General features: G+C 47.7%; 1 protein-coding gene across 1 annotated transcript; it reads left to right on the top strand.

Moving 5' to 3' along the window:
- The first annotated feature begins 912 nt into the window (after positions 1-912).
- Positions 913-11,275, top strand: Pex26 (peroxisomal biogenesis factor 26). The gene is made up of 5 exons (XM_051155280.1): positions 913-1,530; positions 3,159-3,299; positions 4,572-4,870; positions 7,618-7,764; positions 11,042-11,275. Exons 1-5 carry the CDS (start codon positions 1,310-1,312, stop codon positions 11,143-11,145), a joined length of 912 nt encoding a protein of 303 aa, XP_051011237.1. The 5' UTR covers positions 913-1,309; the 3' UTR covers positions 11,146-11,275.
- Positions 11,276-27,304: the final 16,029 nt, after the last annotated feature.

A 27,304-nucleotide genomic window follows, 5' to 3' on the forward strand; every position in this document is an offset into this window, starting at 1 on the left:
CAAGTGCTTTCTTTTAGTTTGACGGTGTTCTTGGGACTTACTTACTGTGTGACCTACCTTGCTTGTAAATAGAGTAATAGTCGTCCTTTTTTTTTTTTTTTTAAATATTTTATTTATTTATTATTTATACAGTATTCTGCCTTCGTGTGTTCCTGCACGCCAGAAGAGGGCATTAGATCTCACTATAGATGGTTGTGAGCCACCATGTGGTTGCTGGGAACTGAACTCAGGACCTTTGGAAGAACAGACAGTGCTTTTAACCTCTTAGCCATCTCTCCAGTCCCAGTCGTCCTATTTATTTATTTATTTATTTATTTATTTTTGTTTTTTCAGGACAGGGTTTTTCTGTGTAGCCCTGGATGTCCTGGACTCGCTTTGTACACCAGGCTGGCCTCGAACTCACAGCGACCTGCCTGCCTCTGCCTCCTGAATTCTGGGATTGAAGGCGTGCGCCACCACACCTGGCATAATAGTTGTCCTTAACTCATAGAGATGAATAATTGAGATAGAAAGCGCTTTGCATTGTGCCATACTTTAGAAACATCGAACCCAGGAAGGGGAAATAGCCAGCTCCAGGTTTTCCTTTTTGTTTTTCCTTCGCGTTCGGCATCCTCAATGCACCCCTTCAGAGGTCAGAGTAAAGGTGCAGGTAGCTCCACCTCTTTACAGTAATTTCTTCCATCCGGCCTCTTCCGGGTTAGTGAGTGAGAGATCGCATTTCACAGGACAAAGACATTTCACTATTTCACTATTTCCCCGTCTTTTCCACTCTGAAGCTGGTGGTCTGGTTCGTTCTCTCAGGAGGGTGACAGCCTCTGGGCGCCTCAGGCTTGAGTCGGAACGCTTTCCCGTAAGCTTCGCGGAGCCAAGAGGCCGGGACTACAACTCCCAGAATCCCATGCTCCAGGGCGGGCACAGGCGCCATAGTGGCGAGGGTGGGGGTTATCGGAGGTGTCGGTCTCTGTGGGTTCCTGGTGCACGGCTTTTGCTGGAGCGCTCACGACTCTGGGAGCTCCGGTTCTTCCAGCACAGGTCGAGGAGAGGGAGGAGCTGGTGTCAGGGGTTCGGCAACATCTTAACTCTTGAGTAGGCCAATCCCTCAAGAGTTAGGCTGTGGGTGAGCACAGGCTGTGCCTCGGGCCCAGCGTCTTCACGGTCCTTCCCTAGGAACAGACCTGGAGAAGCGTGGAGGGGAAGAAAGAGTGCGAGGCCTGCGGCTCATCTACCAGACCCACTCCGGATTTCCAGTAGGTTCTGGAGAAGCTGTCCCCCTGACGTGTGAGGAGACCCGGCAAAACCTAGGCTGGCTATGAAGAGCGACACCTCGACTTCTGCAGCCCCTTTGAAAGGGCTCGGGCCGGGCCCTTTGCGGAGCAGCGAGCCGGCGCGCGCCCTCCCGGCTGTGTCGCCCGCGGTGCACCTGCTGGAGGAGGCGGCCGACCTGTTGGTGGTGCACCTGGACTTCCCTGCCGCACTAGAGACTTGCGAACGGGCCTGGCAAAACCTGACCGAGGAGCCCTCGAATGGCACGTATGTGCTGGGCTATGGTGATCCTTTCTGCACCCCTTTGGGGAGGAACTCGGTCTCAGAATCTCTGGCATTGCCAGACTGCGTCAGCCTTACACCGAGCTTTCACTCGGGGGTCCTCCCTCTGAGAAAGGCCGCTCGCGCATCCTGCACCCATGCTACTGACAATGAAGTCAATCATGCAGCAACAGCTTGGAGGGGTGGGGCACAGCCAATTCTTTTTTTTTTTTTTCTTTTGGTTTTTCGAGACAGGGTTTCTCTGTGTAGCCTTGGCCATCTTGGACTCACTTTGTAGACCAGGCTGGCCTCGAACTCACAGCGATCCGCCTGCCTCTGCCTCCCGAGTGCTGGCCTTTTCTCACCATTTTAGCGAGGGAGGACCAGGGTGGCTGTCTATTAAGTGTTCAGTCGTAAGCAGGTTCGGTAAGCAGGTCTCGGAAGGTCTCCTTTGGGGACCCACCTCCTAGTCACTCTTGGGCATGGGCAGATCATGGAAAACGGGCGTCAAGGCAGAAACACTCCGTTCTGCTCCTGTCGAAGGACCCAATGATTTGGCTTTAGGATTTGAGTTGCTCTTTCTAACGCATTAGCCGCCTCTGGCAGCTTGGGGGCACCATTACTCTGTGGAGTGTAAACTTTCCTCAGAGCAGTTTGAGGGAGGGAGTAGGCATAATAGTCAAAGTTGGCGGCAGAGCAGCAAACACTGGAGAGACTTGGCTGTGGTTTCAGTGGGGTGGAGGTTGCACGTCGAATGTTGAGGCTTTGCTTATATGAACATCTGGATATAGTTTTTTTCCCCCCTTTGAGTCGGGTTCCTGTAACCCTGGTTGTTCTGGAACTCACTATGTAGACCAGGCTGGACTCAAACTGGGAGACCCACCTGCCTCTGCCTTAAAGGCGCGTGCCACCACCACCCCCTGACTGGATGTAGATAATTCTAAAAGACCAGTTATGTTCCCATATGAACACATAGCCAGAAACCTCGCTCCAGGCTCCTTTCTCACCAAGCAAACCCTGGACTCCAGTCTCCTTCAGTGCACACCTGTTCATGCCATTCCCACAGGATTACCTTTCTGTTTTCTTTTCGTTTGGTTTTTCCAGACAGGGTTTCTCTGTGTAGCCTTGACTCTCTGTACTCACTTTGTAGACCAGGCTGGCCTCGAACTCACATCGATCAGCCTGCCTCTGCCTCCGAAGTAGTGCTGGGATTAAAGGCGTGCGCCACCATGACCGGCGTCCTTTCTGTTTTCTTTAAGATTTATTTATTTATATGAGTGCTTCACTTTCATGCACTCCAGAAGAGGGAATTAGATTCTGTTACAGATGGTTCTGAGCCACTATGTAATTTCTGGGAATTGAACTCAGGTCTTCTGGAAGAGCAACCAGTGTTCTTAACCACTGAGCCATCTCTGCAGCCCCTAGGATTACCTTTCATTCTGATTCCACCTGGATGCAAACGTGTGTGTTGGGTAATAGGTCATTTGCCTCTGAAAGGTTTCCAGAACTATATCCAGGGGGTGGGGGGCAGGGCAGCCCAAGAGACCTGTGGTGAGGCCTGGGCCACCAATCCCAGAGTGGAAGAGGGAGAGAGGGAAGCACTTCTGAACCGACTTGTGTCTTTCTGCTGACAGTACTGTGGAGGTGAAATGCTCCCTGTGTGTGGTGGGGATCCAGGCTCTGGCGGAAATGGATCGCTGGAGAGAAGTCCTGTCCTGGGTCCTCCGGTATTATCGGCTTCCTGCAGAGCTGCCTCCCAGAGTCCTGGAGTTGTGGTAGGTCCTTGTGCTGACACTGGGTCAGTGGAGGAGCACAGGCTCATTCAGGGGCTCGCGACTCCCTTGTCCCCTTGCCTAGCAGTTCCCTTCAAACTCAGGTTTCCCCACCTTGTGCAGACTTCAAGCCACAGGACTAGGAAGCAGGCATTTGGGGTTAGGATAGATGAAGAGAGTGCACACGTGGAGTAGGCTCATGAGAGGACAGAGCCAATCAAGCTTCCTGTTGCCTCCTGGGAAATCTCCTAATTCTTAAAACGTTGTGTGTGTGTGTGTGTGTGTGCGCGTGTGTGTGTTCGTGTGTGCGCGCGTGTGTGTGTGTGCGTGTGTGTGTGCGCGTGCGTGCGCGCGTGAGTGTGTGTGCGCGCGCGTGTGTGTGTGCGCGTTTGTGTGTGTATTTTGTGTATGTGGGTATGTGTGTAAGTGCTGTATGTGCAAGTGCATATGCGGGTGCACATGCATGTGTGCATGGAGATGGGAGAAGGGTATTTGGAGTCCTCTGTCACCCCCTGCTTTATTCCTTTGAATCAGGGTCTCTCCCTGACGCTGAAGCTCATCTTCTTTCTTAGCTAGGCTGTTAGCCAGCAAGGCCCAGTGATCCTCGGGTCTCTTCCCCTGAATGCTGGGATTACAGGTGCAGGGGGAGCCATATCCAGCTTGTTAGATGGGTGCTGGGCTCCTAACTCTGACCTTTCAGGCTTGCACAGCAAATACTCTTTTTTAAAAAATTACGTTTTCCTTTATTTTAATATGTGTATGGATGTTGTGCCTGAGTGTACTACGTGCATGCCTGGTGCCCAAAAAGGTGCCAGAAAAGGGTGTGGAGTTCCTTGGAGCTGCAGTTGTAGTGAGCCTCCATGTAGGTGCTGGGAATCAAACCAGGGTCCTCTGGAAGAACAGCCACTTCTCAGCCTCTCTCCAGCCCCCAATCTCTATTTTAAAAATGTCATTTTTAAAAGTTATGTGTGTTTGTGCACATGACTGCCAGTACCCTTGGAGGCCAGAAGATGGTCTCAGACACCCCAGAGCTGGAGTTACAGGTGGTTGTGAGCTGCCCAATATGGGTGCTGTGAATAAAACTCCAATCCGCAGCAAGAGCAGTGCTCACTCTTGTCACTGTCTCCAGCCCCTCCCCTCCCCAAGTCTCTAATGAATAATGGTGTGCCATCCATGGCCCACAGGGAAGGGCTGGAGGACCGGGAGGGTAGGATTGCAGACACCTGTAGGGCACTGACTCTCCTTTTCTGGGGGTTGTGTTGTCTGGGGACACAGCATCCTTTTATACAGCAAAATGCAAGAGCCTGCAGCTGTGCTGGATGTGGCAGATGCCTGGCTCCAAGACCCAGACAACCAGGGCCTTCCTGAGTATGGATCATTGGCAGAACTCCACCTGCTCCGCGTGCTGCTACCCTTGGGCCGCTTGTCAGAGGCGGAGGAGCTGGCAGTGGGCTCCCCGGTTTTCAGTGAGGCGCAGCGGGCAGCAGTCCTCCAGGCCGTCCTTGCAGCACGGCAGCGACAGCACATGCAGGAGACCTTGAACTCCCAGGAGCCTCAGAAGCTGAGCCAGGAAGGTAGGACTTCAGGGCTCTGTGGCCTCTGCAGAGAGGTTCCCGGGCATCCGCTGTACCTTTCTGGCTTTCCTAAGCTTAGGAACTTAGGAATAAGTCTTAAGTCACTAGGCTGCATGTAAACCGAGCCGAACTCTGAGGCTGGAGCGCAGGTCCATATGGAGAGGTGTTGCTGAGTCTCTCAACCCTCACTTGTCTCCTGAAATGTTAGCCCTCATTCACACGCAGCTTAACTCAGTAACTCAGGACATAAAATGACCTCCTTCAGCGTTGGGTCTTTGTGCACAGCCTCCTATCTGCCTTCACTTAACTTGAATATTTTGTTTTTGTTGAATATTTTGACTATTTTGTTTTTCCCACTGAGGTCTGCCTTGTTCATTAGCGTGCAGCAGCTTCTGGTAGCATCCTTATAAGGCATTGGAGCTGGGTGTGCGGTTGTTCTGTTAAAGAACTTTAAAACCCTTGGCCCATACTTTCCTTCCTTCTCGGTCTTTTCAGTTCCTTTACCCTCAGCCTGTGTGTGAATACTTCCAAGGCTAGAAAACCACTTGCTTCCCGAAGCAGGGCCTTCTGTGTGTCTGTGGTTTTGTTTTTTTTAAAGATTTATTTTTATTTCAAATTATGTTGTGTATATATCTGGTTTGGATATGTGCATGTGAATATGGATAACCATGAAGGCTAGAGGCATCAGATTCTCCTGGAGCTGGAGGTACAGGTAGTTATCAGCTCCACAGTGTGGGTGCCAGGAACGAACATAGTGTGTGTGTGTGTGTGTGTGTGTGTGTGTGTGTGTGTGTGTATGTGTAAACTTGATTATAGGAAAGATTGCATCCCCTTTATGTGCTGTGATCTCACTTTATTGTATGGTGGAATAAATAAACTAAATAAAAATTTAGATATGACCAAAATGGTTGCAAATTAAAAAACAGACAACACAGAAATAAGCCAGACCAAAAGATTACAGTTCAGTGAACTTCTTTTCTTTTCTTTTTTCTTTTCAAAAAAGATTTATTTGCCAGGCGTGGTGGCGCACGCCTTAATCCCAGCACTTGGGAGGCAGAGGCAGGCGGATTGCTGTGAGTTCGAGGCCAGCCTGGTCTACAAAGTGAGTCCAGGCCAGCCAAGGCTACACAGAGAAACCCTGTCTCAAAAAAACCAAAAAAAAAACCAAAAAAAAAAAAAACCCAAACCCAAAAAAAAAAAAAAAAGATTTATTTATTTAATATGTATACAGTGCTCTGCCTGCCTGTGTCCCTGCCTTCCAGAAGAGGGCAGCAGATCTCATTATAGATGTAGTTGCTAGGAATTGAACTCAGGACCTCTAGAAGAGCAATCAGTGCTCTTAACCTCTGAGCCATCTCTCCAGCCCTCAATGAACTTCTATACAGTTTGGACAGCCGTTCAGAACAGAAGCTGTTGCACATTATGTTTTTATGTACTTAGCCACCATCAGAAACAAATGGCCATTTCAGAGTGGAACTAGAAAAACAATTAGCTTTATAGTCTCTTTCAGCACCTTCTGTCTTTGCACAGCTTAGAGGTTATTAAGCTTTCTTCTTTTTAAAGTTTACATGAAAACCTGTTGTTTTAATCAGCAAACTATAATCAAGGCACTTTTCTCTGTGGACTGGCTGAGATAGGCTCACTTCTTTGCTAGCAGGTTGTTGGTTTCAGGAGTTGCCTGTGGCTGCCAGGCCCTCCACCACTGGCTCAGTTAGTCTTCTATTGCTGGGATAAATCACCATGACCAAAAGCAACTTGAAGAAAGGGTTCATTTCATCTTATACTTCTGCATCACAGTCTGTCATTAAAGGAAGCCAGGGCAGGAATTGAAGACAGGAACCTGGAGGCAGGAACCGAAGCAGGAATCATGGAGGAGTGCTGCCTACTAGCTTGTTGCTCATGCCTTGTCTAGCCTGCTTTCTTTTTGTTTTGTTTTGTTTTATTTTTTGAGAAAGGGTTTCTCTGTGTAGCCTTGACTGTCCTGGACTCACTTTGTAGACCAGGCTGGCCTTGAACTCACAGCCATCTGCCTGCCTCTGCCTCCCAAGTGCTGGGATTAAAGGCGTGTGCCACCACTGCCTGGCCCAGCCGGCTTTCTTATACAACCCAGGACTACTAGCCCAGGGATGGTACACCCCCAGTGGAATAGGCTCACCCACATCAATTATTAATCAAGAAAATGCCCCACAGGCTTGTCCACAGGTGGGTCTGGTAAGGGCATTTTCTCTGTAGAGGTTCTCTCTTTCCAAATGATTTTACTCTGTCAAGTTGACATGAAAATGTGTACAACCATAACATCTGTGGCAAGAGGAGGTTCTGTCAGGACTGGCATCACTTGTTTTTGGGCTGCTGGTATTCATGATTTTATTCACAACCCCAGTCTTGAATTCTGTACTGAATATATTAAAGGCCTTCACTTCTCTGTGTTACCGTATCACAAGTAAGGCCCTGAGTTATTTCACTCAAGTCAGTTCTCAGTATGAAGAATACTTACACAGCTGAGTAGGTCTTGCATGCACTGGCAGTGTCTTCGTACGGCCTGACCTTAAAACATCTTTGGATAGCTGTGGATGTAGCCCAGTGGTAGATACTTGTCAAGCGTCCACAAGGTCATGGGATCCATCCCCAGCACTGCCAAAGCCAAACCAAACCAAACCAAACCCAACCCCCAAACAAACAGTGTCAAAGCTCAGTGCCAAAGAAGCTAATCTACCTGACTCACGTGCAGTGCTCTGTCCCCTGGTCAGGTCCATTCTCCCGTAAGTTGCTGTCTCTCCTGATGTTGCTTCGCCGGCTTTGGGGCTCTGCAGTGAGCCACCTCCTCTCTCAGCCCTTCAGAAAGGGCCTCCTGGTTGCCCTGATCCTCTGTCTCCTGGTTCTGCGGTTTGACCCAGGTGAGTGGAGGGGTCTGTCAGCCTGAGCAGGTGCTGCTGGGGAAGGAGCCACCTCCAGTGATATGGAGCCTCTTTCACAAAGAACAAGAGTCTACCTCGCCTAGAAGGAGAGACCAGGCCTAGAACCTAGGAGAGTAGTTGGAGAGCATTCCCCTACTCCCCCATGCTGAGGGAGTCACCTCTGCTCCATCCAGGGTGGCCTCTAGTCAGAGCGCAGGATAAAAAGCTTCCTCGTGGTAACGCCTGGGAAACAGTGGGATGGTCCAAGGGTCTCTTGGCTAGTGTGGCCTGGAAACTGTAAATGAAAGTCTGATGTGTTTTGGAAGAGGTAGGAAATTAACTTGAAACAGCTAAATGCTATTGTGGTTCACAGAACCGTCCCTGACTGGTTCCTGTTGGGCCATTAGATGGTTAGTCTCTTCTGCCTCACTGTGAAGTAGAGATGGGACTTGGGAGCACACCTGGCCATGCCCTGAGTGGGCCACAGTTAGGTGACTGCTGTTCAAGACCCGCCCTTCCCTTAAAACAAAAGGGGGGGGGGAGACAAGGTCTTGGTGCATAGTACAGAATGGCGTCAACCATTTTTGTTTCTGCCTCCCAAATGCTGAGATGACAAGTGTGCATCACTGAGCCAGCTTTCTGCTTTGCCCTCTTTGAGTTGTGAGCTAGTCTCTACTTTTCTCAAGAATTTAGACGTAGGATAGAGTTATGCAACTTTCAAAACCGAGGGAAAATGAGAAACCTTTATTTTGGTCCATTCAGTTTCTTTCAATTTTGGTTGAGAAATCTAATATCCAGAGAGGCAAAGTGACTAGAGCAGAGTCCTACACTTTGCCTGCTTGTAAAGGTGCTTTGGACTGTAGATCCCTGTGTTCCTCATATCCCCCTTTCTTTAGTCAGAGTTTGTTTAAACCCTTTGCTGGACTCTGAGCAGGCCTATCTGCCCCCCCCCCCAGCCCTGTTGGTTATACAGGAGAGTTGCTGGCAGCTTCCACAAACACTAAGAAAATGACTGTGAGCAGCCACACCTAACATGGGAAGTACGTTCTCAGCACAGGGAAGATACACGTCAAAAAGAGAAGTTTAAATGTGTGTGATTTCCCACCATGTTGACTCTCGCTTTTCAGATTTGATAAGAATTTAGAAATTTCTTGTGACTTCCCTTAAACCCTTTTGTGTCCTAGTCCTGACTCCTTTACAGTGACCAGAAAGCCATTTGAATGTGGATGTGTACTGGGCAGCTCAGAGCTTCCTCAGGAAGACTGGGGGTGGGCTGCAAGGCAAACTTGGAAGAAAGGAGGTCAGTTACTTTAAAGAGAAATACCATGTCTGGAGGGGCTGGGGTAGAGTTTGGTGGCAGATGGCATACACAGCATGTATGAAGCACTGGGTCTCATTCCCAGCCTTAGAGGAATAAAGAAATCTCTCTCTCCACTGCCCCCACCATGTGTGCATGTGTGTGCGTGCAGGTGTGCACATGCATGGAGGGTGGAGGTTAATGTTGGGTGCTTCTCTTACTCTCCACAAGATGACGATGATGATGATGATGACAGTGATGACTGGGGGTTAAATGAAGGGCCTCATACTTCTACCTACCACTGAGCTACAGCCCCAACCCTTCCATTCTGCCTTGTTGTTGTTTTCTGGGACAGGGTTTCTCTGAGTAACCCTGGCTGTCCTGGAACTCTCTCTGTAGACCAGGCTGTCCTGGAACTCATAGAGATCCTCCTGCCTCTGCCTCCCAAGCACTGGGCTTGAAGGTGTGTGCCACCACCACTGCCATCACCACCATCACTGGCCCACTTTAGTTTTTGAGAGCGTCTCTTCATTGAAGCTGGAGCTTGTCGTTAGGTTCCAGGCATGGGTGTTTCGGATTCAAACTCAGGTCTTCACACTTGTTGGGCAAGCATTGTACCGACTGAGCCATCTCCTTAGCCCTAAATGCTACTCTTTCCTGTTTTGAGGGGCAGGCCTGTGTGTTTCATTGTGTTGCCCAGCTTGGCCTCAACCTCTGGTCCAGGCTCAAGTTCCTGCCCCAGCCTTCTAAGGACCTGGGATATTTGTTCTGTTTAAGGAACAAATGAGCTCAGGTACTATGCCTGCCTGGTATGTACTAAAGCCTGGGTTCAAGCCCCAGCACCAGATATAACTTGGTGTGGTGGCTCACATCTATATTCCCAGCATTTAGGAGATGAAGGCAGAGGGATCAGCTCAGCCATCTTGGCCTGTAAAAGTTCTAGGCCAGCCTGGGCTACATGAGACCCCATCCCAAACATAAAACAGCCTCCCCAAATCAAACCAAAACAAGATAGAAATACATATTTCCTGCTTGTTTGATTTTTAAATGTGTAATCCAAACAAGGAAAAGAAATAAATGGTAGATTTTTCTTTATTTTCAATGTAGTTAATTTGTGATAAACTAGGTAATACTTGCAAAAGGCTCCAAATGGAGAAAGTGTAGCAAGGTACAAATGTAGTAGAAGTCTTGCAAATGACTCTCCTCAGTAGCAGACATTGATACCAATGTTTTTTATTTATCTTTTCATGAAATAGAGTTGGGGCTTAATAAACATCTTTTTTTAGACTTAAAAAAAAATATGCTCCATGAGTGGTGGCACACGCCTGTAATCCCAGCACTGGGGGAGGCAGAGGCAGGCGGATCTCTGTGAGTTTGAGGCCGGCCTGCTGTACAAAGTCCAGGACAGCCAAGGCTACACAGAGAAACCCTGTCTCAAAACCTCTCCCCCAAAATATGCATGGGGCTGCATGTGTATGTGTGCACCACATGCATGCCTGCACTCTTGGATCCCCTGGAACTGGCGTTACAGATGGTTGTGAGTCTCCAGGTGGCTGCTGGGAACTGAACTCAGGTCTTTGCGAGAGCAGCGGGTACTCTTAACCATTGAGCTATCTCTCTAGCCCCAATAAAATTTTTTTAAAATATAGGCCTAAACATGGGAATTAAGAAAGAGGCACTCAGAAGAAACTGAGACACCTGAGGCACCTGGAGCTTTTCTGAGTCACCAGCAAATGTGTATATATCAGAACGATTAAATGAAATACATCTGGATTTTTTTTCTAAAATATTTAAGGTTACTGTAATTCAAGTGGAGAAAATTTATCTCAGGGAAAGAGAATTCCTTGTTGTTGAGGAGGCTGCGAATAGCTGGAAGCCCAGATGTGTGCTCTAGCCAGCATGGAGGGGCTGAGGGCAGAGCGCTCAGTGGGCAGAGCACTCAGCGGGCAGAGCACTCATACTCTTCTCCATTCCCCACAGCATCTCCTTCTTCACTGCCCTTCCTCTACCAGCTGGCCCAGCTCTTCCGCAGGATACAGAAGGCCACACTTGCTCGGCTGTACCCTCTTGCCCTCCAGGACTGAGTGGCTGCCTTGGCCTCTTGCAGTCCACATCTACAGAAGCATAGAAGTTGAGCCCAGTGGCTGGGACCCACCTTGTCTCTGAAAGAGTGACTGAGGCAGGCGAGGTGTGACTTGCTGCCTTTGAATCCTCCCTTAGGCATCCCGTTGTGGCTGGCCTCAAAGGGAATGTGGGAACAGTGGTGCCAGCTACCCAGAGCAGAGTTCCGGCTGCCCAGGGCAGTTCTCCTACCTCTGACTGCAACAGCTCCTCAAAAAGGAGGGGCTTAGGAGCAGAGAATGGGTCTTGAGACATTCAGTTTTCTTGACAAAGGCAGAGGGTTACTTTCTAGGTCAGGGTGCTGAGGGAGCTGGGAGTTCACAAATGTGGTGGAGTGGCCCTTGGTCACTTACCTCTGAAAATTGCAACACGGGTTAGTATTTGAATGGAGTGAAACCAGAGGAGCCTCTTCTCCCACGCTTCTCCCACAGATGCCATAATTCCGAGTCAGTCCACCCGTCCCTCCCATTGGTCCTGCAGTGGGGCAAGAGGCTTTCTGCTTGAGGCATTTTGCTGTTCAGACAGGAGGTGGCTTCTGACCTACCCAGGTGGCCACTGGGAGCAAAGTGAGCCTGCTTGACCTTATCTCTGGGGAATGTGATCTTGCTTGGTGCCGCTTAGTCTTAGTTCAGTTTTCTAGTATGCCGGGGCCAAGCACGGCTCTCCTGGACCCAGTGTTCTCCCGCTGTACCTCACCACCCTTTGACCTGTCCAACCGACTCTGTCTCATCGTGTTCTCCTCAGTACACGTGGTGGCAGGTCCCTTCTCTGTGTCCTGTTGTCCTAGTTGTGGTCTGTTTGTTTGTATAATGCCCAAGTTTCTTTGCTCATGTGGCGTGAAAAGTAGGCCAGTCTCAGAGCTGAGAGCTGAAAATGGAACTGGGTAATCAGGTGAGCTGGGAGAGCTGTGGGGGCTGGGCTGAGGGGCTGATGGGGGCCAAAGGGACAGATCTCAGGGAGGAGCACTGGCCTCTTCCTTTTGATGACCACAAAGGTCTCGTGTTCTTCTGGATAAGTAAATACAGAGCACTGTGGTGGCATCAGGATGGGGCCCCTCAGCTGGCTACCCACACTCGATCTGTCAGTGTGGGTGAAGAGAATGCAGAGAGGGTTTACTGGCTTTTTGTTGGTTGATTTTTTTGGAACTGTGAGTCAACAGCCTTTCTTTAGAGGATGAAACTAGCCTGGTGTGTTGGCGCACGCCTTTAATCCCAGTACCCCAGAGGCAGAGGATCTCTGTGAGTTCGAGGCCAGCCTGGTCTACAAGGCGAATCCAGGATAGCCAAGGCTACACAGAGAAACCCTGTCTCAAAAAACCAAAAATAAGAATAGAAGAGGAAACTTGACAGACACTTACAATTCCATCTAAATCCTGGAGGCCTGGCATCCAGATAATTTTTTGTATGACTGTTGAATAAGCCCTAGATCACCGGCGGAAGAAAGGGAGTGATTCAGGAAGGCTTGAGATCCCTTGACCTGGTCCCTCTTCGCTTGCTTTTGAGATGTGAGTCTCACTTGTCCAACTTGGCCCAGAGCTCCTGGGCTCAAGGGATGAACTCCACCCACCAGCCTGTGAATATCTGTGACTCATGCACCATCTGACAAGGATTTTGAAATGAGAACTTGGACATTCGCTGGCCTTGAACATCCTCCTTAAAGGCTTCCATGGCCCACAGGATAAAAATCCAGATTCTTCTTACTGGAAACTTAGGCCCAGGTTTGGCTGATAGTGTCTTTGCTGTGTTGCCCATTTCCCTGGGCAGGCTGCATTCTCGTTGCCAGGCTGTCCTCAGGCCTCTCTGCCATGGCTTGGCTGTTACTGCTTGAGGGTCTTATAGCAGCTCTGCCTCGGGCTCTTGACTTTTCAGGCTTGGTCAAGGGTCACCTAGCATCTTTTCCCAGCTCTTTCTGCTTTCCCGCAGCAGTGGCTTGGTAGCTGGGGCACTGTTTGCCTCCTCCAGTGCTGTGAGCTCTTTGAGGCTGCAGAGTAAGGCTGTGTAGTGCCCTCTCTTCTGTGTGGGTGACTGCTGTACCGAGTTCAGCCTGCTCATCTGTCAGTCAGTCTACATCACACAGGGCTTCTTCAATGATGAATGAGCACCCAGGAAGCTTCTCCAGCCCTGAGAAGGAGTTCCTGTGAGAGGTGGCTATTCCCACACCCACTGGGCGTGGCAGGCTCTCGGAGGGATAAATGAATGGACTGATGGCGGAGGGCACATGCTTCTGGTGTGTGTGCTGCCCTGTGCTGTGAAACCCTGGACGTATAGGCAGGCTTGGTTGTGCTAGCCTGTCTTTGTGCTATCTCCTGATGCTCATCACGGTTGTTCTGCATGTGGACAGTGGGGCTCTGGTTACTCTTGTCCTGAGTGCTGCAGGGCTGTCTGTACCCTAACCACCTGGCTGTCAGGTGAGGAACTCACAACCCAAACTGCTGCTGCTACTTTGACCTTTCCAAGGATGTAGGCTGGTCCTCAGCTCTGGGCTTAATGAGATCAAAATGACAGGAGGGCCTTCTGGGTAGATCAGTAGCCATCAACCAAAGGTGGCTTTTGATCCTTTGAAATGTGGCTCATCCATGTGGACACATTCTGTAATTGTAAAACATGTACTAAAAATTAAAAATAAAATAAAAAGAATGGAAATACAAAGATTTTTATATTGTCTGTTGACATGATTTTATTTTGGATATATCAGGTTAAAGAAAACCTATTAAGCTAATTTCAGCTGTTTCTACTTTTTGTAACGAGGCTTGGGTTTAAAATGTCTGGTGCTGCTTGCATTTGGATAGTGCCATTCAAGATATTGCATGTACTGGCCAGTTTCAGAGGGGGATCGATGTCCAAGAAGAGCAGTGCATCCTGGGATTGGGAGACACTGGGCCTAGAGAGTCTCAATTGCAGATGGTATCTTGCAACCACTTTCTTTTTTAGTTAACGAACCGGAGACTCAGAAAGGTGAAACCGTTTGTCCTAAGTCACAGCCTGAATAAGACCCAGGCCTCCTGACCCTGCTAGTGTTCTCACCCAACCCCCACCCCCACCGCGGGCTTCTCTGTCATCCTCTGGCTAGAGTCCCTCCTTAATAGGCAGATGTACCAGGGAAAAGTGGAGAGAGTAGACCAACTCTCAGGTGTCTGCTGCTCGTGATGTAGAGTGGGCATTCTGACTTACGGGGTGCCTAGGACAGCAGGAGCAGGGTCCCCTGGGCTGGCACGGGGGGGGGGGGGAGGTTGTGTGGGATCAGGGGGAGGTGGGCAGGCAGCAGGACAGCCAGCACCTGAAGGAGACAGGAAGTTCTGAGATGAGATGCGTAGCATCCCCTGCCCGCACATACGTGTATGACAACATTCATATATTAGTTTTACACGTGCAAACTGATGCATGAGGTATAAAAGGGTAATCATGGGAAAGAAAACTTGTCCCTTCCGTGTATTTGTTCCCGTGCCCCATTTCCTGTCCCAGCGCAGCTTCTGCTGGCATCATCACATATTTTCACCCATCCTTCAAGTTTTCCTTTCTCTTACACAACGATAGTGCACCACTGCTTTTATACACACTTGAAAAGAAAAGAAAAAAAAAAAACCTCATTAATCAAGTGGACTTTGCTCCCTGTGAGCACAGCCGACCTGCCTCATTTTTCTCAGTTGTATAACAAGATGGCATTTTCCCTTAAAAAGGCCCTGTAATTCTAAGCACTCGGGAAGGCAAAGGCTAGCGCATCTCTGTGAACTGAGTCTAGGACAGTGTAGGATAAACCCACAAGCACAGAGCAGCTGCTCTGGCCACCTGGTCACTGCCCCAGCAATAGTGGCTGCGTGTCTGGGTGGAGGGAGGCCAGTGTATACTCTGGGCTTTGAGGTTCTGCTTCTAAAGCTGCCAGAAGGAATGACTGAAAGGGAAAGGTCTGATGCAAACAGCCTATAGGTGGACTGTCAGGGATCAGGCCTGACTTTTCTCTCTTTGCATGGAAAAGCTGAGGGTTGGTGGAGTTTGATCTCTGTACCCCTTTCGGGGTGTGGTGAGTTTATCTCTGCCTTAGTTAGACAAGCTGCTTGTGGCCTGGCCGCAGTTGACCTCGCCCTGCTCATTGGAAGTTAACTGGGAAATGCTAAATGACCTCCTCCCCCACTCCCCCCTCAATGCTTTTCTCCCTCTGTATTTTGTTTCCTTCCATTAAATGCAATGGGCGTGATGCCTTCAGAAGCTTAGTAAGCCCTGCTCTGGATTAAGGAGATCCAGATGTTGTTAGTTAAAACACATGCCGTGCTCTTTTACGGTGCTAGGGAATCATTCAGGGCCTCACATGTGCTGAGCATAACCTCTACCACATAGCTGTACCCCAGGCCCGGTTTCCCTGTCATAGAGCATTGCTTCAGCCTGTCCAGTTGCCGTTGGTTAACCTTGGAGGGTAGCAAACTGAATACATACAATACAGTAAGATTCAGAGAGAGAGAGACAGACAGACAGACAGACAGACAGACAGAGAACATGCCTATCATTTCTTACAGTGTTACTGTGATTGGTCTATATTATTATCAAGTATGTGATTTCATATTGTATCCAACTTATAAACTTAAAATTTTATTTAATCATTATGTGTGAGCACAGGCTTAGCACAGCACTTGTGTGGAGGTCAGAGGACAACCTGTGGGAGTTGGTTCTTTCCCTTCACAGTATGGGTCCCACAGATCAAACTCAGGTCTTCAGGCTTGGCTGCAAGCACGTTTACCTCCTGAGCCATCCTGCTGGCCCCCAACTTATTATCTTTATCATTACATCACATATGTGATATATGATAAATATAGTATCTTTATCACATTATTTATAATATACTATATTACACCATATATATTACATATATGATAAAGATAATAAAAATAAGAAATATTAGGATATGCCACTATCGTCAGACATCCACTAGTGGGGAGTTTCTTGTTTCCTTAGGTAAGGTAGGGGTACTGTGTGTGTGTGTGTGTGTGTGTGTGTGTGCGCGTGTGTGCGTGTAGGTGTGTGTGTGATCCTCCTAATCAAGCTTGCCTCAAACTGAACTCACCATGTAGCAGAGAATACCTTGAACTCCTGAGCTTCCTGTCTACTCCCCTGCTGCTGGGATCATAGGCCTGGGCCACCATGGCCAATAGCTTTCTAAAGCTGTTTGTTTCTTAATATAAACACAGACCCTTGGCAGCTTGAGACCCTGTGGAGGAAATAGCCTGAGAGGGAATGAGGCATACCCGGGGGCATGCTCTGCTCAGGCAAAGGGAGATGAATGTGGGAGGGCCCGGCTGGGCACAGGGCCACATGTGTGCGCTCTCAGTTCCGGGGCCAGATCTGAATACACAGGCAGGGGTTTTGTGGCCTACGTCTAGTTTTGATGCTACAGACTGACGCTTACATCTTTCTCCTACTTTCTGGTAGCTTTCTGAACCGTTTTAACACCCGTTGTCCCCTTCATCATACCTGAGGTGGGGGTCTTAAGTTAAATGGAGACTGACAAGCGTAGGATGATATATTTAAGACTTGGTTGAAAACCTAAAGAATTTTTGTAGACATATTTCACTTTGCGGGGGGTGGGGAGCCACTTTAACAATAATATCAGTGTTATTTATATGGTGACATTTCTTGGACAGAAACCAATTTGTATGGCTAAACTATACCCAACAGTTCTCACTCTCAAAGGTGCTAGGTTCTAGAAGAAAGCATTCATATTGGGCCTAGAACCTAGGATCTGGCCCAGGATCTGGAGTATGCTAGGCAGCAGCCTGCCCCCACCCCCAGCCTCTCCTCCAGCCCTCTACCTTTGTTTAAGATGCTTATTTGTCCAGGGTGGCAGCACCATGCCTTCTCCTCTTGCCTGGTGCTGAGCAGTGTGGCATATCTGTAGGGAGGTGGGTGAGTGGCAGGGGCGTTTTCTTACCTTTTGTTCTCTCTTGACCTCTGTGAATTCAACCACCACTACCTTTATTTGGAAGTTTTTTTCACCTCTGTTCTGACAGCTCAGGGGTTGCCTGACTCCATTTCCAGCTGCAGAGAGAACTCGGACCTATGTTGTCCCCACCATATTCCCCATCCCAATTGTCACCCTTTGCTTATTAGTCCCAAACCTGTTCATGTCCAACGTTCTCAGCACTTGGTAGGCAGAGACAAGCTGGTCTGAGTTCAAGGCCAGCCTTGTCTACAGAGAAAGTGCCAGGACAGCTAGGGCTACACAGAGAAACTGTCTAAAAAAACCAAAAAGCAAGCAAGCAAACAAAGAAACAACCCAGCCGGGCATGGTGGCGCACGCCTTTAATCCCAGCACTCGGGAGGCAGAGGCAGATGGACTGCTGTGAGTTCGAGGCCAGCCTGGTCTACAAAGTGAGTCCAAGATGGCCAAGGCTACACAGAGAAACCCTGTCTCGAAAAACCAAAAAACAAAAACAACAACAACAAAAAAACAAAGAAACAACCCAACCAACCAAAAAAATTCCCCTCTCATAACAACAACAACAACCCCTTAATAATAAACCATTTCATTTAGTCAAGAGATACATTTTTGAGGAGGATTAAGTCAGAGTGTTCCCCCTGCCTCATATTCCTGAGCTGCTGTCATCCTGTGCAGCGTGTCTAAGTACTTCCTTATATTAGCAAATTGTATCTTGCAACACATCAGTGAGGCAGGGCTGAGGCCACAAAGCAGACGTGGCAGGGCTCAATAACTTACATGCTCAGCTTTGCTTGGCTATTGGGTGGTGCTGGGATTGAAAACCAGGCTGACTGGCACCAGAGGTCACATTCTCACCTTCCACTGTTGCACCTAGAATGAGATTTTATGCATAAGAGGTGAATGAAGTTGGATTTGGGCCTTGAGAGTCGGAGGAAGGAAGGAATAGAAGCAGCAGAAGTTGGGGAGCAATAAAGGCAAACATTAAGACTATGGGGTGAAGGCAAGGAGGAGGAGGGACCAGCTTTGGGACCTGTTATGCAGTGCCCTTGCTCAGCTCACCAGCACTGTACTGCCATGACAAAGACAGCTTGTTGGCTCCCCCAAGATGACCCAGGTGGATGAGCCACACTCCTGGGTGCCACTGGCCTTAGCTGGATTCCAGCAGATAAAGCTGCCTCTTCCGAGAGAGCCACTTGGTGCCTTTGGTCTTCTCCACAGGGTTGTCCCAGATCCTGCTTCCTCTCCCTAGTCTAGTACAGAGCTGAGAGCTGGTCAAATTGCCTGTAATCCCACAAGAGACACCGCAGTACCCAGTCATAGCCTGCCTTTGGCAGTGGATGGCAGGTTCCTTTCAGCAAACACTCACAGTGCAAGGAGACTGAGGATCCTAGCCCCTCTCCTCTTTCTAGTAGTTTTCTGTCCCATTCGTGAATTTTATGCTTCTAGCAAAGTAACAATGACTTTTTTCCTTTCCTTCCCCTTCCTTCCTCTTTCTTCCTTCTTTATTATTATTATTATTTTTGGTGTTTTCCAGATAGGGTTTCTCTGTGTAGCCTTGGCTATTCTGGACTCACTTTGTAGACCAGGCTGGCCTCAAATTCACAGCGATTCACCTGCCTCTGTCTCCCGAATACTGGGATTACAGGTGTCTGCCACCATGTTCAGCTATGACTTGTTTTCATAGGTGCTACAGACAATGGCCAAAAGACATGCTCACGCCTGTGTACTTGCAAGTTCGTGCATGCGTGCTTGTGTGCGCACGTGTGTGTGTGTGTGTGTGTGTGAGTGCGCGTGTGTCTGTCTGTCTGTGGCATGTGTGTATGTATGTGCATGTGTTTGTGTATGTATGTGCATGTGTGTGTATGTGTGTGTGTGTGTGTGTGTGTGTGTGTGTGTGTGTGTGTGTGTGTGTTTTGGAACTCAGAGTCTTGATCATGCTAAACACAAACTACTGCCCAGATGCAAGGATAAGTAATCCCTTCAGGGCCTTTTTTTTTTTTTTAAAGGTGTGTACTCAATGGAGTACTTTTGCTATATGAGTGAGTGAGCACTGTGGGATGGTATTTAGGAGTCTGGTTCCTGATATTTTGGTTCTCATTGATTTGGCAAATCATTCTTTCCCATGCCTCAGTTTTAAAAAATATACCTGAGTTGACCTTACTTTGGATGCCTTGAGGGGTCTAAGCTTTAGATGCTGGCCTCTAGGCACCTAGAGCAATTGCTGAAGGAGATAGCATGTTTTTCTTGGTCCCTTGGTGCCTTTTTTTCCCTGCTGTCCTTGACTTTTAGCACGACCTCCCCTCCCCATCTGCTGAGTTCTCTGTGTGATGTGTGTTAGTTAACTGGCATCCTAAAAAGCCCCTTCCCACCACCAGTAGTCTGTGATGCCATCAGAGGCTATGTTGGTGTCTGTGGTCCATGCTGCTACCCCAGGCCGTGATGAAGCCTATGGATATAAGTGGTCCATGCTGCTGACTGATGACTTGGTGATGTCCTCAAGCTTCACTGCCTTGGGGGCCATGTTGATGTGGGTGGTATGTATAGCCATCTGAGGCCATGATGAGTCCCAGGGTCTGTGCTGCCCCTGAGGGCCGTAAGTGGAATGGTGTTCTAGATACGTCCAGAGGCTGTGTTAATGTCTGTGGCCCCTATTACCAGTGAAGGCCATGAGGATGTCTGTGGTCTGGACTCATGACTGAAGCCATGTTGATGTCCAGGGACCTTGCTGAGCTGGCCCTGCCCCTCGATGGCTACTGCATGGAGGTGCTGATGGCGTGGGCACAAGAGAGAGCTGGCCTAGGTGGTGTGGGTGCAGGAGAGCTGGCCCTGCTCCTCAATGGCCACCACTTAATGGTGTGGGTGTCTAGTGGAGGCCCAGGCTGACCAATTCAGCTACCATCCAGACCCAGATTCAGGCCTTTGAGTTGGCCCATCCCAACATCTACCTCATATGAGCTACTAGGGCTTGTGAAAGAGCAGGTCCTTTGAACTGAAGCTGCAGGATCTCTATGACTCAGGACAACGGCAGGATATCTGAGGCGAGTTCTCGGCAAGGGTCCTGTATTGATGGTGTAGCAGAAGTCATAGGCCTTGAGCCAGGCCAACGACTCACTGCAATGAACATTTGTAAATAAAGCTGTTTGGGGGAAAAGGGTATGTTGTGTGACACACTGCAGCTTCCAATACCACAATGACAAAGGAATATATGATGGAGAGGTGGGAAAAACAGAGAGGATTGGGGTGGGAGGGCTGCGGAGGGGTATATGCAAGATAGAACTGAAGACACAACAGCTGTGATGGGTGTGAGAGAAAGCTGCAGTTGATAGAGGAGAAGGTTTTGTCCAGAGGGGTCGGCAAGACTTGTTTGTTTGTTTGTTTGTTTTGTTTTATTTTTTTAAAGATTTATTTATTTTTTTTAATTATACAGTATTCTGCCAGCATGTGTGCCTGCAGGCCAGAAGAGGGCACCAGATCTCATTACAGATGGTTGTGAGCCACCATGTGGTTGCTGGGAATTGAACTCAGGACCTTTGGAAGAAGAGGCAGTGCTCTTAACCTCTGAGCCATCTCTGCAGCCCAATTTTATTTTATTTTTAAAGATAGATTTATTTATTTATTTATTTATTTATTTATTTATTTATTTATTTAATGTCTGATTGCTCTATCTGCATGTATACCTGCACACCAGAAGAGGGCATCAGTCACATTATAGATGGTTGTGAGCCACCAATGTCGTTGCCGGGGAATTGAACTCAGGACCTCTGGAAGAGCAGACAGTGCTCTTAACTGCTGAGCCCTCTCTCCAGCCCTGTTAGTTTTAATTTTTATACTTTATTCTCTTTTGCCAGGGATGTTACAGGGGTGGAGGTAGACATGGAAGGACTGGGAAATGAGGGTTGGGGTGCATGATGTAATATTCCCAAAGAATCAATTAAAAAATATTATGTTGAGGGAGGAAAACACTTCCTACTCTCAGGCAGGTGAGTTGAACACAAGTTGAAACCGAAGCCAAAGCGACAATGCCCTGAAAGTTGCCATTTGTGACATCGTCCAGTCAGCATGAGTGGGAGCGGGGAAGAATCAGGGCCAGTGTGAACATACTGTTTTTTCCAACTTAAGAGAGATCCGGAAGCTGGAGAGGTGGCCCAATGGTTGTGAGCACTGGCCTCTTTTCCAAAGGACACAGGTTCAAATCCTAGTACTCACAGGGCAGCTCACAGCTGTCTGTAATTCCAGTTCCAGGGGATCGGATACTATCATGCAGACATACATGGAGGCAGAACACCAATGTAAATAAAATAATAAAAAATTAAAAAAGACAAAGAGGCCCAGCCACCCTACTGTTGATTTTGGAAGTATTTCCTAGGAGAAGGGCCCGTGGGGTGGGGTGGTCTTACTGTTGTCCTGACATTTGCTTTTCCCTGATTATAGCTGCTCTAACCATGGAGGCTTGAAAAGGAGGCCACTGTGTCCGTGATGCTATGGCCCAAATCTTCACCCTTCCTTTTCTAAATGCCCTTCAGACTCTGAGATAACAAGGTTGAACATCAGCACCTAAATATGAACATACTCAAGGTGGTAGGGGATACACAACTGTAATTACCAATGTCAAGTACTTGAATCCAGGCCATTTCATGATAAGATATTGCTTGAGGTCTGTCACAGGCCGTGGGCACCTGGGCATGGAAACTTCTTCTTAGTTCTTTCCGCGAGGTAAACTCCGTCTTTGGCGCACCTTACTTCTACATGTGAGGTTTGGCTTCCCAGTGTGGGTTCATGGCGAACAATGACATTGAAGCTCAGGCTTCTGGCATCAGACTCCTGGGTGTAAAGTCCAGCTCAAGGCCTTTTACCAGTTGTTTAATAAGCACTAAGAATCAACTTCTCTAGGTCTCAAGTTCTCTATCTGTACAGTGAAAATGATAACAATTTTATTTTCTGTAGGCTGTTGTGAGAAGTAAATGAAACAATGCACAGAAAGCCCCTAGCAACAGCATTTATTCAAGATCAGCAAATACTGCACAAATAAACATGAATGTCACCAGTAGGCCTGGATCCCAGCCCATCAGCAAGCCGAGCCTGCTGGATCCAAATTCTACATGTAAGTTTAAGGTTAGCCCAGGTAACACAGTGAGGCTGCCTCAAAACCAAAAGGTAAAAAGCCAGGTGGTAGTGGCAGCAGCGCACACCTTTAATCCCAGCACTTAGAAGGGAGAGGCAGGAGAATCTCCATGAGTTCGGGACTAGCCTGGTCTACAAAGTGAGTTCCAAGACAGCCAAGGCTACACAGAGAAACCCTTTATTGAGAGAGAGAGAGAGAGAGAGAGAGAGAGAGAGAGAGAGAGAGAGAGAGAGAGAGAGAGAGAGACAGAGACAGAGAGACAGAGAGAGAGAGAGAGAGAGAGAGAGAGAGACAGACAGACAGACAGACAGACAGAGAGACAGGAAAGAAGAAAAAAAGGACGGAGGCTATAGCAGGTACAGGGCATTTGCCTAGCACACGCAGGCTCTAGGTTCAGTCCTCACTATCACAAACACAAATACCCACCTACATATCCATTCCTATGAAGACTTACTTTTTCTTGTATAATCTGTAGATGTTATCTCCTACTCAAATGAGTATGGCTCAGCGTTTAGGTCATAGTTATTCTAGTAACAGGAACTCACTCTGCAGAAATGCATGCCAGAGGAGGTATGTATGTCACACCTGCCAAGCAGAAGGTAGTCGGGGGGAGGGAATTCCTTCAGAAGGCTTTTCAAATGCAGTATGGGTGGCTGCCTTCCCACAGACAGCCTGGGTTTCACATAGTTTCTCTATTTACATAAAGGACATCATATTGGGTTCTTCCAAGGAATGGAAATGTCTTTATTTACTTATCTACCTAGATATAGAAGAGAGAGATTTATTTAATTTACATGTGCAGTGCTGGGGATCAAACCCAGAAATGTACGCCAGGGTGATGCTCGACCATTGAGCCACATACCCAACTCTAATAGGACTGACCATAAAGATTGGTTCATGCTATTGTGGTGGCTAAAAAGTGTAAGCTGTGCAATCTGTAGGCTTGGATCTAGGAGTCAAAGGCATAAGTTGTAATTCAAATGCAAGAGAGCGCAGAACAATCCTCGTAACTTAGCCCTCTACTCTGTTCTGTTCTTCATATGGGTGAGTCATCCTCACATAGGAAGGCATCCTATTAACTTCGTGTAAGTTTCATTCAGAAACGCTCTCATCGATAAACCCAGGTGTTAACACCCTGTGGCACAGTTAAAACACACACACACACACACACACACACACACACACACACACACACACACACGGGAATGGGGAAACATGTCCTTTTGTTTTTCTACTCAGAAAGGGACATGTCGGGTAAGGGTGGGCTGGAGGAGTGTCAGTGAGCATAATAGATGTGCTTAGGTCAAATAATTTTTAAAACGAGGACTTAACTGTCGAAAAGAAGCATACACTTTTATTCTTTTTAATTATATTTAGTTATGAAGTTCTATATGATGTGTTTTTTTCCATTTTATTTTATGTGTGTGGGTGCTTTGCCTGCATGTGTCCAGGTGCTATGGGCATGTAGTACGAAGTGGTAGGGGAGGCCAGAAGAGAACATTGAATCCTTTTGGATTAGAGTTACAGACAGCTGTGAGCTGCCACGTGGCTGCTGGAAATGGAACCTGGGTCCTCTGGGAGAGCAGCCAGTGTTCCTAGCTGCTGAGCCATCTCTCCAGCCCCCAGTACACATTTTTTTTTCTCTAGTCACTGCCAATCAACTCAGGCTACCAAAACAAAAATGCTACAAGCAGGGCAGCTTAAAGGGTGCAAATGTGGGTTTTTTGTTTTTTTGTTTTTTTGTTTTTTGTTTTTTGGCCTGAAGGTCCAAGAACAAGTGCTGGTGAGAGACTTCTGAGTCCTGTCTCCTTAATGCGCAGATGCCCACCTTGCTGTGTTCTCACGTGACCTGTGGGACTGCATCTCTAGACCCTCTCCCTCTCTCTGTAAATCCTGTTGCATTAGGGCCTCATCCCTTGTTGTATTGATTTCCTGGGAATTTCATATCATGCACCCTGATCACACTCATTTCCCAGTCCTTCCATGTCTGTCCCCCCCAACCCTGTGACTTCCCCCCAAAAAAATAAAAATAAGAATATTAAAAAATAGCTGGGCGTGATGGCGCACGCCTTTAAGCCCAGCACTTGGGAGGCAGAGGCAGGCGGATCTCTGTGAGTTTGAGGCCAGCCTGGTCTACAAAGCGAGTCTAGGACAGCCACAGCTACACAGAGAAACCCTGTCAAAAAAAACCAAAAAGGGAAAAAAGTTTAAAAATAGAAAAAAAAAAAAAAACCCAAGTTTAATTTGTGTTACCTATATACTCACTGGAGCGTGGCCTGCCCCTTAAATAGAACTGAGCCCTTCCCCTTCCATACTCTTGCCAGAAGCCATCAATTGTGGAGAGCTACACTTCAGTATCCCCAATTACACTTTAAGAAACATTTATTTATTATGTATACAGTGTTCTGCCTGCATGTAAACCTGCACATCAGAAGAGGCACCAGATCTCATTTCAGGTGGTTGTGAGCCACCATGTGGTTACTGGGAATTGAACTCAGGATCTTTGGAAGAGCAGCCAGTGCTCTTAACCTCTGAGCCATCTCTCCAGCACTGCCAATTAAACTTTTTAAAAGTTCTTTTTTGATGGCTTCCTGCCCAGGCTGTTAGCTTTTGGGGGAGTGAGATGAGGGATGGTTGATGGTTGTCACAGAAGCCTTCCATTTCCCTCCCTCTCAACTGTGTGTCTGAAGTCATCGCTATCACACAAAGGTAACCACCTGCTCTTCACATGGTTTCTGGCAACAGACAGCACAGACCACTAACACTGTCCCCATCTGTAGTAGGACCAGGGATCCAGACATGGCCTCAGGTGACAGTGCAGGCCACCTGAGTCAATATGGCTCCCCGGCTGTGGTACGGCCTATAGGGCCTTTTAAAAATGTGTATGGATTTTTTTTGTTTTTTGAGAAGGGTTTCACTGTGTAGCCCTGGATTTCGTGGAACTCACTCTGTAGACCAGGCTGGCCTTGAACTCACAGAGATCCACCTGCTTCTGCCTCCTAAATGCTAGAATTAAAGGCATGCACCACCACTGCCCCGCTATGTTTATGGATGTTTTGCCTTCATGTATATCTGTGTACTACACACATGTGGTACCTGTGCAGGCCAGAAGAGGGCATCAGAACCTCTGGAACTGGAGTTACAGAGTGTTATGAGTTGCCTTGTGGGTGCTGAGATTGAACCCTGGTCCTCTGCCTAAGCAACAAATGGTCTTAAGGGCTGAGCCTTCTGCCTTAATCTTCTCCTTAATCTAAAGACCCTATCTCCAAATAATCCCACTGGGGATTAGGCCTTCAGAAACTGGGAGGAGGGGGCAGATGCTAACAGTTCCATAAATGACAGTCAACATTCTTTTTATTTCTCTGGACCCAAAATGTTTAGCACTTGTTGTATAGCCGTGGCTCCATCAAACCCCGCAGAGACGAGGTGTTCAAAGATATCACCATTATAGGATGCAATTGACTGTCATCATTGTTACCAGTATCATCAACTTTCTCCTGAGACATTGAGAGCCTGTTCATAATATATGATGGCTTGTGAAGAAGACTTGAAAATTATCTTATCCAGGTGCATTCTCTGAGCCCTGGTGGAGTAGGCAGCGAGCTAAACAACATATCACAGGTGTTGCAATTTTATAGGCGTGTTGAAACACATATACACACAACCTGTAATCCAAATCATATAAAGTAGTAAGTAATAAGTGGGTGGAAGAAGTAATATAATATCCCATAGTCTGGAAGAGAAATAAATTGTGGAATTAATAATAATAATAATAATAATAATAATAATAATAATAATAATAATAATAATAATAATAGCTATTCTTTATTGAGCATTTGCTCAACATAATTCAACTATGGGTCTCCACTTTTATTTTATTTTTGTTTTTGTTTTTTATTTTTTATTTTTTATTTTTTGAGATGGGGTAGCCCTGGTTGTCCTGAGACTTATTCTATAGATCAGCTGGCTTCCAACTCACAGAGATCTGACTGCTTCCTCCTCCTGAGTGCTGGGATTAAAAGTGTGTGCTACCACCAGCTGGCTAAGTCTCCATTTTTAAGCTATTATAAGATTGTGAGTTTCCCCAGTCCTTCCTCTCTGAGGGCTCTGTGATGCTGCTGGGAAGCTGCTGGCCCAGCACTCTCCTCAGTGTGTTACAGCGGTGGGGGCCGGCTTATCTGGAGCCCTTGGTGTGGGCAGTCTTGGCTTGCAGGCTGTGTCTCAGTGGGAAGTGTGTTCAATAGTTTCTCATGGTCAAAGATAATTAAAACACATATCCTATCATCAAGTCACTCATAAATAGGCAAATACATGAATGGTGGGCCAACAGAATAAACTACTACATAGATAAGTCTTACTCTGCTGGTTCCTGAGGACAGAGGAAAGATGTGTCTTCATCTATGCTTGGAAGCAGAATGGCACAACTTCTGGCCACAGCAGGCTTCACATACATCTTGGGAGAGAAGAACAGCTGGGTTACATTTGTTAAGTATGAAGTGGCCCTTGATAGGGAAGTCTGTTGAGGTCAAGGCATAAGAGCCATCCAGCCCCCACCTGCTTGGAGACAGAGGGACATGTGGAACCAGTTAGTAATGTGGGCAATTAGAGGGTAGAGGCTCTTAGGCTGCTGTGTGGTAGTACACGCCTTTAATCTGAGCACTCTTGAGTTCAAGGCCAGTTTGGTTTACAAAGTGAGTTCTAGGTTGCCCAGGGATACATAGAAAGACCAGATTGGGGCGGGGGGGCAGGCTTTTAACAAGGCCAGGCATACCTTCTCACCCCTACCCAACTAGATGGAGAGTGCAGAAATCCCTTGCTCATCAATGTCATCTATAGTCACAAACAAGAGGTCCTAACGGGACAGAAGCACTGAGGACCCCCCCATGTTCTGGAGTACGAGAGGTGACACATTTGGAAATTAAGTAGGAAGGGATCTTGTAGGAGTGGATCAGGAAGAGAGATCTGAGAATCGTGGAGGAGGGGGAGATACTCTATTTTAAACAGCACTGAATTTCTGAACCCGTTATGGAGTGCTTGCCATAGATCAGGCGCCATGGTTTATGCCATCTCGCTGA

This window comes from Acomys russatus, chromosome 13 (assembly GCF_903995435.1).
Source record: "Acomys russatus chromosome 13, mAcoRus1.1, whole genome shotgun sequence".
Classification (NCBI taxonomy): domain Eukaryota; kingdom Metazoa; phylum Chordata; class Mammalia; order Rodentia; family Muridae; genus Acomys; species Acomys russatus.